This window comes from Ambystoma mexicanum, chromosome 14 (assembly GCF_040938575.1).
Source record: "Ambystoma mexicanum isolate Mex_15411 chromosome 14, UKY_AmexF1_1, whole genome shotgun sequence".
Taxonomy (NCBI): Eukaryota; Metazoa; Chordata; class Amphibia; order Caudata; family Ambystomatidae; genus Ambystoma; species Ambystoma mexicanum.
In genome coordinates, this window is record NC_090940.1 from 422965884 (window position 1) to 422981484 (window position 15601).

Genomic DNA, 15601 nt, shown 5'->3' on the forward strand with positions numbered 1-15601 from the left:
TCCCTATCCTTCCTTTTTCGATCACCCGGGCTCGAGGGCGCACGAGTGTCAGAGCGATGACGCTCCCGGCCGGCTTCTGAATAAGGCGCGGACCGAGGCTTCGCTTTTTCAAACACCTCCATCATTTTGACCCTGAATGCTTCCCACTCTTCGGTAGATGAATGTTTCGTGGGGCATTTCATCTTTTTTGGAGACTCGTCTGACGAGATGGAAGGAGACCTGTGGCGTTGTTTCTTCGATCTTCTTGACGAAGACGAGCGATGGGAATCGCTACGAGACCTCGATCGATGCCTTTCGCGTCTAGGAGAATTCTCCTCACGGGATCGCGACGCTAGAGGTTTTGAGATAGGTTTTTCGACCTACCTGTAGCTTTCCTCGTCTCTCGCAAGGCCTTCCCCGTCATTGCCTGACACTTCGTACAGGCCTCCAGGTCGTGGCCTTCACCGAGGCACCACAAACACTCTCGATGCGGGTCCGTGATCGACATTTTTGACCCGCACGATTTGCACTTTTTGAATCCCGATTTCGGGGTTGTGGTCGGCGTCGATGACGAGGACATATTTCGTTATTATCTATCTTCTCACAGAACTCAAGGCACGCCGAATGTCCGAAGCAACGTATACTGTGGAAAAAACGGAACTGAGGTCAACGGGCACCACACGTGCTACTTATACACCCAATGACTTCACCCTCGACGGAGGCCTTCGAGGGACCATCGACTCGACGACGTCGATGCACGGCGTCCTCTGCCAAAAAAAATTCCCAAGAGCAGCAAAGCTGGATGGAATACATCTAAGATGAGGAATACGTTGGAGGACACAATCCACTCGAAGCTTTGATTCTGCGGGTTCAGGAACCTCTTGGAGGCCTTCCTGGAGCAAGTTCCATTCCATTAGGCGTCAGCATAGCTTGCCAATAGCGCTTAATAGTGTAGTAGTATTAGCAATCCGCGTAGTGTATGAAGCTGCTGACGCGACACGTTTGCCAAGGGCATACAGTCGCTTAGATTCCTTGTCTGGCAGCGATTACCTGTGGCAAGGGGTACCCCTGCCCTTTTCCAAGTGGCAGTCACTACCAATGAATCTGGGATGGCGTGCCCTCTGATGTATAGAGAGTCGGAAGGGAAAGGGCAAAATAATTTTTCGACTCTTGGGTTCACTGCCCGGGTTTGACCTGGTGATACCAATGAGGGAGCCACCCTTCTCTTCAGAGTTGAGGAGTGGCATGGCCTGGCTAGATGGAGGTTTCTCCTTAAGGATATCCTCGACAAAATCATGCTCAGGCTCCGCCTCTGGACTGGAAATTTTGAAGTATTCAGCTGCTTTTTTCAACATGGAGTTGAATGCCATTTGATCATCCACAGGAGAGGCCTGGCGAGCCGGGGTGGACGGACGGGAATCCAGGCACAACACAGAGTCCTGATCTTGCTGTGTCCATGGGTCCTGACCTTCTTGCTGGATTTCCTCCCAGTTGTCCGCAGTATCCTGTTCATCATAACTTTGAAGAAATGAAGCTTCCTCTTCCTCATTATAAATGTCCCTATATGTGTCCATGTGGACAACGTCTTCCTGCTGGAAGGCGTGAGACTGATCTTCAATTTGGAGATTAGGGTCCATTCGAGCCCTTTTCGGCAGAGCATGGTCAGAAAACCCAATAATCCTCCCCAGCCGATCCATACACCCTTCGAACTTCTCTCTAGTCCATTTAAAGGACCCAAACGGGCCTGCGGGTGGAGAAGCGACGTTTTCTGCCCTACGGCATCGAAGAGAGTCCTTTAGGGTGTCGGAGAGGGGCTCCTGGCTATCTTCGTAAGCGTCGTAAGAATCGGGATCCCAATCCGCATCTGAAACTTTTTCTGCGGCTTGTCCCATAACTTTGGGCGGAACTGGGGTAAGACCCACCGCCGCTGTAATTCTTCCGATGCTACTTTCGATAGTCGCCGAATTGGCGTGAAACAAAGGCTCCGATGGTTTACCGGCAGGTAAACTACCTTCTGCAGCGCTAGAGGGCCTAGCGGTCGGTTTTTTGGGTAGAGGCCTAGCCGCAGTTTTCGGGCCTTTGTGACCGTTGGATTTCGGCGCTTCAACATGTGCAGTTTTTGGAGTAGCGCCCTTGTTTGATTTGGACTGTCCAGTCGCAAGACGCTGCTGCGGATGCGGGGAAGGCCTTCACCTTTTTCGACGAAGATGTTGAAACCGGTATGGGGGTTGTGTGCTTAGTGCGATGCGCTTGTTCACCCCTGTCGCTGGGTGTTCTGGTCTCCCTACAGGAACACTGTTGTTCCTATAGGGAGACCAGAGTCAGGCCTTAAAAGAACGGGGACGAACGTGGCGGAACTAGAAGCGTCTGCCTCAAGGTCTATAACATTCGCAATGGACGTTTGGTCATCCGAAGTACCCCCGTCACTCTCTGCAGGTGTGGCAGTGGGGGGTTCCACCCGTGATATACCATACGCGGCCCACCGCTTTACACGGCACTCCTTAAGGGTTTTAGGCTGAAGGAGTTTGAAGGCTGCACACCGCTTCTCGTTGTGCTCTAGGGGGAGAAAGGCGTTACACGTGCTGTGTTCGTCCTTCCAAGGATATCTAACCCTACACTTCGGGCAGAATATAAAAGGAGTCCTTTCCATAGCTAAAGGTAAGGATGACCAGACCAAAAGGGAAAAGAGGGGAAAGGAGTAAAGACATAGCGACAATATGGCCACCCCGACCCCTCTCTCCCTGCTGTATAGGTCGGCCAGAAGGCCCGACCACATGGAAAATCCGGCCGCCAGATCTTAGGCGCCGAAATCCACAGCCATAGACGAATCCCCCAGAGACTTCAAAGACGTTCTTGAAGTGACTTAACAGGAAATAACCGACAATTCGGTGAGATAAACAAGGTCTATAGTTAAGAGCTCTGCTAAAGGGCAACCAGTTTTCTGGGAGGAAAAAACAATCTGAGGGACCTCAGCGCGTGAGGGATTTTGGGTACACTACACGGCACGATAGGGATAGTGTTACAGACACTCCTATGCCGACGTCCTCTTTCGGTCCCCGAAAAACAAGATGCAATACTCTGCGGTTACTACTGGATGTCGGACCATGTGCACAGCATGCGATTCCAAGCATCAGAAATAAACGAACGCCATTTTGCAGATACCAGTAGCCATAGTCAAAGCAAAGGGCTGGCACGGCCATGCAGTATTTAGTGTGTTGAACACAGAACACAAGCCTGAAAGCGAAATCTGGATAAGCCCAAGAGCGGATGAGGCCCACGTCACCAACTTTGACAGAATTTCCATTATGCCCAATTTCCATTACTCCCTTTTTGGGTAAGCTCCTGCAAAAGCTGGCGATCTCAGCTTAATCTTCATTCCGACTCTGTTGGCTCCCTCCATGACCAACAATCTGGCTTCAGAGCTGCCAAAGCACGGAAACTGCTCTCCTGAACATCCGTGAAGAACTGCTCTCCAACCTGGATTCTAACATTCCCTCGGTCCTTATCCTACTTGATCTCTCCTCAGCGTTCAACACTGTCAACCATACCACCCGGCTCAATCGTCTCCGTAACAACCTGGGTATCACTGATCTGGCTGACCCCTTTCCTTTCTGATCGACCCTGGCAGGTAAAACCAGGGTCCTTCCTATCTTCTGTCTCCCTCTCTACCTGTGGTGAGCCCCAGGGGTCTAACCTCTGAACCTGGCTTTTCATCCAATACCTGGCAACTCTCGCCTACTGCATTTCCATGTTCTGCTCAAATCCCTCCCTCTCCTCAAAAGCTCACTGTCTCCCCAAGCTATGTTCTCTCTAGGATGGATTACTATAACAGCCTCTTTCTAAATCCACCTGCCTCCACTCTCCGGCCTTTACAACCAATTCAGAACAGGACTGCAATACTGGTCCTTGGCCTCAAGCCCTGGGATCGAATCTCTCCAACCCCGAAATCCCTTCATTGGCTCCCAGTGAATATAAAACCCTCTGCATTGTCCAAAAGGCTTTCTGGGGCCTTTGTCCAAAATACCTTCAACTATCCCTCCGTAAGTACCTCCCCTCTCAAGCCCTTCGCCCCTCTACTTCTAACTCATGAGGGTTAGCCATTTTGCAAAGACACAAGCTGGTGGTAGATCTCAGTCTTCGGCTGAGACCTCCCTTTGGAACAGCCTCCCGGCCACTTTGAAACTTGAGCACCATCTCTGGTTCCAGAAGCACCTCAAAACCTTGCTCCTTTGCATCTGCCTTTGCCCCCTTTCTCCTCTGTTGATCCATTTTCTCTTGGCATGGTGGACCTGGCCACCCTCTGTCATTCAGTCCTAGGTACCTGCTCACCCTGCCCCCCTCATGCACTGCGCCAGGCCATCCCTGCACTGGGGTTCTGCATGTGTACCCATACAGTTCAACCCTCCCACTTTCTTCTGCACTTATTAGACATACCTTATCTGACTAAACTATCACCTACCACTTGGTGGCTGCACTACCATGGTTTATCGCCTTATTTTATTTAGTATTCTGTTCTCTCCTCTGTTCTGTACTTTCCACTCCCCCTTTCCAAGCACTTTCCCCCCTTTTCCATGTACTTGCTTAATGTCACTGGGCCTAGTAACATTGTTTTTCTTTTTTGTTCTCCCTTGTTCCCCTCCCTTTCGCCTGGTCGCGCTCTTAAACACTTGTGTATGAGCGTGATATAAATAAAATATATCAAATTCTTATTTGTTTTAAGATTGTTGCCAATATGTTTTTTCTAAAAAGAATGGGCCCCACTAACTACGGGTTATAGCCTCCACAACTGCCCTAGTCCCAAGACGCCTTAACTCCAATATACCAGTTGACCCCAGACTACAGACCAAAACCAATGAACCATAAAGATATGAGTATGGTCGTCCTACTTTTATTTTTATAAATTACATGGTTTGTAGTGTGAGGTACAGCCAGGGATAAAGCATAGTACAAAAAGCAAGCCTTGGGAGCGGATGATGGGATCAGGAATGAGTGAAGTATGTGTGGGTTGGTTTCATCTCAAGACTCCCTCTGTACCAGTCCTGAGCTTGCTAAGTGCACTGTATAATGATAAAGTAGCATTGTACACAAATGTAGCTAATTGCTTCCTCGGCCATGGTTCCTTGGAGACGAGCTCAGCAAAACACGTGATGGAAGATGGACGGACTGGGACCAATGGCTCGGTATCACCTATGGAGCAGGTGGACCATGGATAGGGTTGAACAAACCAGCTACGCTGGTTTTCCATGTATACAATGTCACCCATGACACTGTCTTATGAGATTCCGCTTGTAAATCTTTTGGCAGAACGTTCCATGGCAGCAGAGTTCTTTGCTGATGCATTCATATTTTTGAATAAGTAAATATATGTTACCTTTGCAAGAGGGTCTTGGGCCTTTTTTCCCTAGCAGGTTGAATCTTTCCTGGTGTGAGCATTTAGGGGCATGCCTTCAATATCCAAAAGTGTTTAAGAACCAGTGACACGTGGAAGGGACATGTTCGGGTTGGATTTGTTCTTGTAAGCTTGTCCATGCATTGGATTCGCTTTGCTTGCCGCTAGTCAAGACATTTACCAATTCTACCTCATTCATTATTCAGAATGTGCAAAGGGATTTTCCTGCTACATAACCAAGTGAACATTTGATGCTTACAGTCCTCTGGAATGTCCACATCAGTCTTTTGATCCCACTGAACACACAGCAACGTCAGCCTTTCAATCTCAGTTCGAAGAACAGCTCTGTTGAAGCAAAAAAATATATATAAGTCAGACTGCTGCAACCTAAAAGGTTCTATAAAACACAATGTAAAGCATAAAATCTATGAACCACCTGCTGTGGGACAACTAAACAATTAATGGAAGTCAGGGAGGCTTAATTTATATAATTTGTAATTATTTAATGAAAGGAGAAAAAAGCATGCCATTGAGTAAAAAGGTGTTACAAGCACAAAGAGACTAGGCCTTGCAATTAAAATATATATATTTTAGGTCTAAGCATTCCAGTCCAAGCCGTACTGGGCAATCTGGGTAAATCACTTAATCTCACAGTCCAGTCCTTTGACCTTTTACAAATGGTAAAGTAAGAAACAAGCAAAAGGACAATACTAAAATCAATTACTCACTTAGATACTAATGCATGCACTGCAGTAAATGGATCAGCCAAAATTATATGGCAACTGACAGATGCGAGACAGGATACACATTTCTGACTGGAGGAAGAGTTTACTCACATTCTGCTTCTGATAGTTGCCCAAGACTGGGGCGATTAACGCAAATGTCAACAGCTGGGACCTGTCCAGAAGCAGCATAACCCTCCCTGCAGGAACATCTATGGAAGCTTTCCTGCAGGCATCTACCCCCATATATGATATGGCATTTATAAAGAGCCTGTACACAACTGTTTCTAGGTATGGCAAGAAAAGGAAGGGGAAACAGGGCAAACAACGATCTTACTAGGCCTTGTGTCATACAGATGGCTCAAGGGGAGGGCAGTAGTGCCGGGGGCTAGGTGGAGGATACAGAGGTGCGGGACAAAGGAGAAAAACAAGAATGCAGCCAACAGGTGGCAATAAATGCAAGAGAGGGGACTTCAGGGTTACAGATGCAGACCACAAGTGCAGGGGAGCCAAGAGGAAGTGCAGGGTTGCAGCTGGACAGGCAGGGACATGGGCCTGGGTTCAGAGGTTGACCAGGTGACCAGTGCATGCAACAGGAAAGTGATCAGCAAGGGAGGGGAGGCGAAAAGGCAGAAGCAAAGAGAAAGGTCTTGAGTTGCTTCCAGAACCGGACATGGTTCTGCTCAAGTTTGAGATGCAGGGAGGCAGTTCCAGAGGGAGGCCCCAGCCGAAGAAAGATCTGCCCCCAACTCTCTGCATAGAAAAGAGACTGGCCCTCAGAGTTTGAGGAGCAGAGCGCTCAAGAAGGCAGATATTTAGGAAGAGAGTTGGAGGTAGTGTATCCCAGGCCCCAGAGAGCCTGGTGGACAATGCTAAGGGTCTTGAACTTGATCCTTGCTGCCACTGGAAGCCAGTGAAGGAGATTTCAGAGCTGGAGATACAATCCCTGGCCTTGAGGCCAAGGCCAAGTCTCGCAGTCCTGTTCTGGATCAGTTGTAGAGGAGAGTGGAGGCAGGAAGATTTAGAAAGAGGCTGTTGAAGTAGTCCAACTAGAGAACCAGAGCTGGGGAAACAGTGAGCTTCTGGAGAAAAGTGAGGAAGGGAAGAATACCTCTGAGGAGGTAGAGCTGGTAGTTTGACTTAGAGATGAGAGGCAAAAAGGAGAGGAGTCGAAGAGGACCCTGGGGTTCTTAGCCTCACATGTAGGAGGAAGAGGGCCCAGGGTGGGCAGCCATAGTGAGAGGAAAGGAGGGAGCTGGTGTTCCAATGAAGAGGATCTCAGTCTTACTAGCATTAAGAGAGGTCATTGCCAGCACATTACTGAATTGCAGAAATACAGCCGGGAATGAGAAAAAGCATAGCAGTGGCTGAGGGGAGCCTGAAGGAGAGCAGAGTGACATCCGCATAACACTGGAAGTTGGAACAGAGGGTGGCTATGCGGTGGGCATGAGGTGCTAAGTATTGGTTGAACAGCCAGGGCGAAAGATTAGACCCCTGGGAAAACACAGGGAGAGTGTAGAGCAAGGACCCCAGTTGGACCTGGGATGGTCGCTCAGTGAGGAAGGTGGTCAGCCAGGCCATCGACTGATCAGCGATACCTAGGTTATCACTGAGCCAGTTGAGCAGGATGGTTGACCGTATCGAAAGTTCGAGGAAAATTAGGACAGAAGGAAGGTTAGAAATCAAGGTTTGAGAGGTCTTCATGGATGTTCAGAAGAGCAGTTTCCGTGCTTCTGGCTGCTCTAAAGCCAGACTGGTGGTCATGGAAACAACCAACAGAGTCAGTGTGAAGTTTAAGCTGGGATCTGGCCAGCTTTCCCAGTATTTTGCCTAGGAAAGGAGTAATGGAGGTTGAGTGATAGTTGGCTGGACAGGAGGGATCAGCATAAGGTTTAAGGGGGTGCACAAGGAAGTGCTTCAGAGGGGAGGGGAAGTTCCAGTGGCAAAAGAGTGATGCAGAAATCGGCCAAGGCTGGAGCAAGAGTGTAAACGTGGTCCTGGATAGTTTTTGAAGAACAGGTAAGAACCCGTTTAGACTTTCATAGATCAAACTTGTCTAGAAACATTGTCAGGGGTGAACAGCCGAAAGGAGGAGAGGCAGCTGCAGGAGGGCAAGGAAAGGAGGAGAGGGTGAACAGGATGTCCTGGGTTTTGGTGATCAAATGAGAAGCCAGGGCCGTGCAGCGGGCCTGTGAGGGGACAGGAGAATTAGAAACTGCAGCAGGATTGGCAGCTCATTACATATTTTAGAGTATGGCCGAGTTATTAGAAGCCGCAACCTTGGATGGGCGCGCTCTTCTTAGCAAGTAGAGAGTCTACATGGCCATTGGAGAAGGCAGCAGCCCAGTTTGTCAGGAGGGTGTACCTGTTGCCCCCCACTTCCTCTCAGCCACCCTACATTTGCGTTTAAGGGTGACTAGGTCTGAGTCGTACCAAGACTTGCACTTGGATTTGGGCTTCAGTCGGATCCTCATGACAGGGGCAAGTACATCAAGAGTGTCAGAGAAGGGCTGTGTCAGGGTGCGAGTCAGCCAGAGGTGCAGAAGTAAGAGAAAGTGGTGGTGAAAGACTCAACAGATACGCTTCATGGTTCGGATGATAGAGAAGGTGGGTGGCAAAGCTGTAATAGGCTTGGCCTGCAGGGTAGAGATGGGAGGAAAGGAGAAAGTGATCACTCCAGGAGAGAGGAGTGGTTAGAGAGGGGGCGGTCAGAGATCAGAACATCCAACATTTGCCCTGCAGAGTGAGTTGGGGTAGAGAGTGTCAGAGGTTGCGAAAGAGTCCAGAAGGACAGGAAACATCTAGGTGGATGTTGAGGTCACTGGGAAGGAGAAGTCAAGAGGTAGAGGCAAGAACAGAGGAGGCGAGGTCCGACCCATTCAGAGAGGAAGGCGGTTACCTGACCAGGCAGTTGTTAGATCGTGGCGACATTGTGAGGTCGGGAGAGAGAGAGCCTGCAGATCAGGCATTCAAAGGATGAGTTGTCCTGCATAGGAATGCAAGAGGCAGGGACCCACTCCGGGAAGATCAAGGCTATACCCCCATTGTAACGGTTGGTTCTGGACACAGAGGATCTTGTTATCAGGGAGGAGAGTGTTGAAACTCTTGAGATCTAGTCGCAAACCATGTCACAGTCAGACCAAGAACATCCAGATGAACTTCAAGGAGACGGCATATGTCAGAGGAGTGTTTGACAGCTGAGCGAGAATGGAGTGCCACTGGAGCAGGTTGCCACCTTTGAAAGACTTCTTTGGTGGGGCACAGGTCTCGAGTATGCCCTGAGGAAGTGCAGAAAGAGCCAGAGGCTGGGCAGAGGAGGAAGGAGGAGATGGCATGGCAAGGTAGCCGAGGAGGATGCCAGAGAGGTGGCAGAAGAGAGGCAACAGGGCAGCAAGCGAAGCAATAGAGGATGTGGAAGAGGTGGCAGAGGATGGTGGAGGCAGAGAAGGGAAAGCAGGAGAATAAAGGAAGTTAAAGGTGCGGGAAGTGTTTATTAAGGATCTACGTGATCCGACCGCGGCTCATTTTCCAGCCACCGGAAAGTTTGCATGAGAAATGTGCAAACCACAAAAATGTTGTACATTTCCCATGAGAACACACGTTAAAAACTCCTACATACTCACACCCCCACCCACAACACAACCCACACACAAACAAACAAACCCTACTTAACTCTATCTTCACGCCGAGTCCCTGCAGCGCCAGTTCCCTTCCACTTCCGTGAATAGCTGTTGGCGGCCTGTCTCGTGATAATCTGCAGGCATTGACCAGATTGCTGAAGTCTTGACTTTATTATAACGTATGCACCACAGGAGCCTCAGATTTTGTTTAGCAGCTGTAAGGCAGGGAGGGCCCTAAACACGTTGAAATCTACCCCCCACATTGTCAGCCAGCCCTGGATACTAGCCTTCTTTCAGCTCCTAGCTCCCCAAACTTTCAATGGGACAGTCAGAAGATCTGCAGACAGATTGTATGAGATACATGGGGGACGGGGTAAGACTAGGCCTTTTCAACCTCAACCCCCTGACTGCACTCATTTGCTTTGGAGGTACGGTCAGTCCTTATGGCTACCAGCACAGTAGCACCATATACCCCTCATATGGGTCTATGTTAAAGCTTTATTACCACCAATCGGGATAATAGGGAAGGATCCTTGGCCTTTTTGACAATTATACTATATATCAAAAGTGAAACAGATCACGGGGGGGGGGGGGGGGGGGGGGGCGACAAGGAACCAGGAGTCTAAAGTGGGAAGAGGGAGCAGAGGGCAAAAGGGAATATAGAACGAGGAGTTAAGCAAGATTGTATGAAGTAACCCTGTGGGAGATTACACCAGCCTTGTCCTCTTGGCAATAGGTAACCTAACATTTGGTACAAGTCTACACGTTGGTAGAGTGACTGAGCAGTCAGGCTCATCTCAAGAGGGGTCAATGTGAGCTGTAGGGTTGTAACAGTTTCACAGTGACAAGTATTCAAATAGCACTTACACTCAAGGTTCCTTGAATAAATTATTTAATCATTTAAGTCAGTTTTAAAATAAGCCTTCTTTAAAGTGATTAATTGGCAACACTAAAAACACTTCAAAATACATTATTTCAGTTCATTAAAGTAAGTAGATACCATTTTGGGTTGGCACACAATTTCCTAAACCCCGAGTTGACTTCAATTGCTAGGACACTGGACATGAATATACCACTTATCACATTTACATGGTAATACTGAAATTGTGGCAAAAAGGAAAAGGTTAGGGAAGGAAACAATGGTTAACAAGTTTCTCAAACCGGTAAGCACTTTTGAACCCTCAATGCAATGGAGATTAACTCTTTCCCAGCTATACAAGTAAGGTATGTATGACTTTTTGGAGGGATAGTTGAAACACAAAGTCAGAGGTTAGAAGAGTCTACAGGGAGACAGGACAGCCAATGTCACTTGAGCAAAATCTAGGGGAGCTGAGGCACTTCTTGAAGGTAAGTAAAAAGTCTTCCACAATGTTAGAGTTTTGCTGAAAAAGAAATCACTGTTGGGCCACAAGCTGGGGAGTCTTGTGGAGGGCAAAGCTGCAAGCAACTCTGCAAAGGGCAGCCAATGCAAGCCTCAGAGCTAGCAAGCGACACCGACAAGAGGCAAGTACCCCTTAGTTCACAGTATCCTGGGTCTGAAGAAATGCTTCCAGCTGGCTTCTGATACAGTTATAGGTCCTGTAGATACTGTTCCTGGGCCTCAGTCGTGGGGACAAGAGGGAGGACATCTGGGTACTCCTGCACTATGATTCGAAGGTCGGCGGCAGCAATGGGCAAAGTTCAGATCAGCTGCACTTAGTTTCAGCTTCCAACAAATAGCACCACTGAGGTGCTTGGACACCTTGTGGACTACTTGCTTCTGCGGTTCAGCACTCTTGAGGTGGCTCAGGCTTGGTCAGCCCTGCTTCGAGGGAGTCCAGAGGATCTTCCTGGAGTTCGGGTCCAGCTTAAAACAATGAACTCGATTCTGGTGTTCCTGTTCCCTGGCACTCAGTTCATGCATCAGCAATGGAAGTACAGCCAGCAGAGAGGGGTTTCAGTCAAGTTAGACCTGGTGTCGATTGGTCCCACCAACCCAAGGGGAGAAGTCGTCCTTTGCAGGGCTTCTCTAGTCGAGTTCGGAGCTTCAGCACTGCAGCAGGGCTTCACAGGGCAAACCAACGGTCCAGGAGTGGCAGCAAGCTTCTCTTCCAAGTTCTTCACATTCCTTCATCCAGTGGTCGTCTCTGCTTTCCTTTCAAAAGAACTCTTATGCATTTGCAGCCTAGCTGTAGTTCACAGCAGGGTGGCTGTCCTCCCAGGACAGTCAGCAAATCATTTTTGGATGCATTCCTGTAACCAAGGAGACGAAGCAAAAAGTTTCGGCACCTCCCTCGCTTCCTGCCAGACACGCTGAAGCCAGAGGCATGCTCCACCAGTGAATCCTGCCAAAGACAAAACTAACAAAGGGACCAAACCTGGTTTGGTGCGCAGAGTACATCTCAAGGTGGATCTTTCCAACAAGAAATGGTGAAAAAAGACCAGGGCCGTTTTAACAAAATACACACCCATTGGTGCTATACTGCAGCTGCGACCGAGGCCCGCAGTAAAAACAATGGTAGGAAAAAGTAAACCACTGCCACCACCCATTAATTGCAGAAAGGGTAAAAAAAATGTTACATGAGAAGATAGACAAAGGGGATATTAAAGGATAGTTCCGGGACTTTTTTTTTATTGTCCCTACGGGTCGGCCATGTGTTTGTAAGCATAAATCGGTAGATCGTAGGAAACTTTCCTATGGACCTTACCCGACTTTTCGCCCATTATCGCACTCGAAATCAGCCTCCATTTTGTGATAATCCTATCATTTCGCCCCATCGACCTGGCTCACCTGCCTTTGCGGCACTAAATCAAATCCCCCGCCCCTGAGCCTGACATCAGCAGACGCGTACTGCCCATTTCAAGCACGTCTCGTGTCAACAATCGCTGAGCCTCAGCTATTGACGTGTTGCCATGGAAATGGCAGGACGCCTCTTTCCCCAATAAGTATAAACAGACCGTTTCACAACACACAGCAGCAGATTTTCGATTCCATTCCTCTCTCTGTGTTACTTTGAGTATTCTGTGACTCGTTTCAGTGCTCTGGTCAGCTACCTTCGCCGCTTGTAGCCCGTGTGAACACCTGTACCATCTCTGTAAATCATTTTACTATCTTTACCGCACAATGGCCACAATAATGCCGTATATGTACGAGCCCGAGTACACCGAGGAGGAACTACTGGAAAGGCAAGCACGCGAAAACGATGGGGATTCGGACGGCAGTTGGGAGGACCAGTCAACGGATGAAGAGCCTGGACCATGTCGCATGGACGGCGTCTCCACCTGGTGCACGTGCAATCGGTGCGAGCTAATGCCAACTGAGGAGGAGAACTGCTGCTGCCGTGAAAATTCCGGGTGCTTGGCCTACATTTCGGAAAGCGAGCAAAGTCTGCAGGAAGGCGAGCAAAGTCCGCAATGCATCACCGAGCTGCCAGAGTTCAGGGAAGCCTGCCTCTCACGGACCGTGTTGAGGATGATGATGGTGCTTATGCACGAACTTCGTGGCACTGTTCGTCCGCGTAATCCGAGTAACGAGTAAGTATACTCTGTTTGTGATGTCAGTGATGCCACTACTATTTCATGGTCGTCTCCCACATATAAAATTACATTTACATATCATTCGAACGCATGTAAATTGGTTCCATATAGTGCATTTTCTAGATATAATTTTTTTCTAAGAAAAATGACATGTGTTACCTGAATCGACATTGATAAGAAAGTTTTGTCAGTTTAATACAGTTTGCATCTTTTTTTTTTCACAGGTGGTACAGGCTGGTGGCCTATCGTTGCTTCACTTGGTGGCTTCACGGGAGGCTCGGACACCGCGTTCGGAGAGTAATACCTGCCTGTGCGGTACTTGCCATTAGACAACATTTCCCCAGTGACAGTGGACAATACCGCGGATTTTCCCTCGATGTGCTGCAACCTCAACTTTACAATGTGTAATGTTTATTATTTATGTTTAATTAAAATCTAAAATAAAGCCCAACATATATTTTAACAATGGTTGTTTTGATTTTTTAAATGAATCTAGTGTGTCTCCGTTGAATAGCCTTCCAGTGCCTTGTCTTGTCACACCACATGTCTCCGGCCAGCATCCTCCCTCACGCTGGCCGCACACCTTCAATCCACATAACCGTTGAACCCATATATGCAGCAGTCATACATATATTATTTTGTGGGTTGGCATCAAGCGTTGGCAATAAAAAGCTGTTGGATTTTATTGATACAAAACATGGTTATAGGTAAATAATAAATATGGTTGATCATAATAAATCCTCTTTTTGGGCACCGGGTACAGAGATGACCCCCATATATTCTCCTGGGAGGGTGAGGTATTTATAAACTCACCCCCCTGCCTTCCATGTAGTAGATCCTGCAGCCATCCTCTTACATTCAGTTAGATGGCCTCTCCTTGGTGAGGCCCTGTGGCAAACGGGTCTTGTCTGCACGACCACCGCCCCAATCCACCCCCCCGCCCTATCAAAGGTAGTTCGCACCAGGGTACTTGCGCTGCTGGCAAGTGGAGCTGTCAGGGAGCGATAAAGGCCAAGAGGTGCCAAAGACCATGTACACTTCAAAGTGGTCTATAGAGCATGGGTTGTTGTTCCCATGTCTACCTCCAGACCCCGTGTCTCCTGCCAAGCATCCCCCCTCACGCTGGACGCCCCCCTGCAATCCGCATAATGCCACGACATATACACGTCATTCATTCACAAACACACCCCTGTTTCGAATTCTTTATAACCCACTTCATATTTCTAATGAGAACTTCTTTGCGCTTTGCTAGTCAACCCGTGAAGGTGCTGGTTATCTGCTCTTCGTCTCTGTGAACTTCCGTGACCACTTTGAGCAAACTCGTCAGTTTGCAACCTGTGAACTGCTCCCTGTTCTACGACAAGAAACTACTCTGATCCCTGCATCTAACTGTTTGTTCGTCAAGGTAAGTCCATGTACCATAATCATTTTGCGTCCAATTTTTTAATTTATATCTATTTGCTAGTAGTCATCAAATTGCATCCATGTTTTCTTTTCGTTCACGACAGTACATGCAAGGAACTAGTCACATGTTCTGAGTTTAGTCAAATTACTTTTTCTATTTTTTGAAAGTTATTGAAATACTTATCCGCATGTGAATAACGTGTATAGTTCCAAGAACCAAAACGGACCTTGCATTGAACCTTTTATGTGTCATTTAATGTTTTAACACATTGGTATTCATAGAGAATTGTTGATCTTTACTTTTCAGAACTTTCCATAATGCCTGCCTGTTCCATTGGCGGTTGCCCTTCGAAGACCCATAACAAATCTGAAGGTACTATAATGCATGTTTTCCCTAAGACAATAGATCAGATAAGAGAATGGGTCCGATATTGCGGATATCCAGCCTCTGAGCTAGAAAGTAGAGTCCTAGAAGTCTTTGCGGACAAGAGGGGTGATCGATACCGCATCTGCAGCAGGCACTTTAGCCCAGACATGTACTCCACATCATTGCTAATAAAGAAGAAAACACCGCGAGCGAGGCGAAAATTGCTCTCAACCGCTATTCTCACTCTATTCGTCCACATCCCTCCACTGGTGAGTCAAGTTTACGTATTTATCTCTCGGCCTTGCGGTAGTGTGTAGCATTAGCTAACAATAATTTCCCCATTTATGTATCCACTCAATATGAAGGCGGAAGATTCTCCATCCGTGTCGTTATTGCAGTCATCAGCCACTTCAAGCGCCTATCGGGTAATCTTACTTAGCTATTCTGACACTGACTTGTTTTAGGCATGTAAATCACTCGTCCTCTAGTCTTTGTTTTCAGTTATAATTATTGTTATCCAAAATAATGCAAGTACTGTCTTTCAGGGAGATGCTGAGGAGTCCAACGCATTGACGACAACCGTAGATGTCACTCAGATGCTCGA

The 15601-nt window shown here is 48.0% G+C and overlaps 1 protein-coding gene across 5 annotated transcripts in view; it reads right to left on the reverse strand.

Moving 5' to 3' along the window:
• The window catches only part of DLGAP5 (DLG associated protein 5), an 827616-nt gene that overhangs the window by 450618 nt on the left and 361397 nt on the right, over positions 1-15601 (reverse strand). For all 5 annotated transcript variants that reach the window (XM_069637597.1, XM_069637599.1, XM_069637595.1 and 2 more), the window contains exon 11: positions 5628-5713. In XM_069637597.1, the coding sequence (XP_069493698.1) occupies positions 5628-5713 (86 nt within the window). The remainder of the gene's footprint in view (positions 1-5627; positions 5714-15601) is intronic.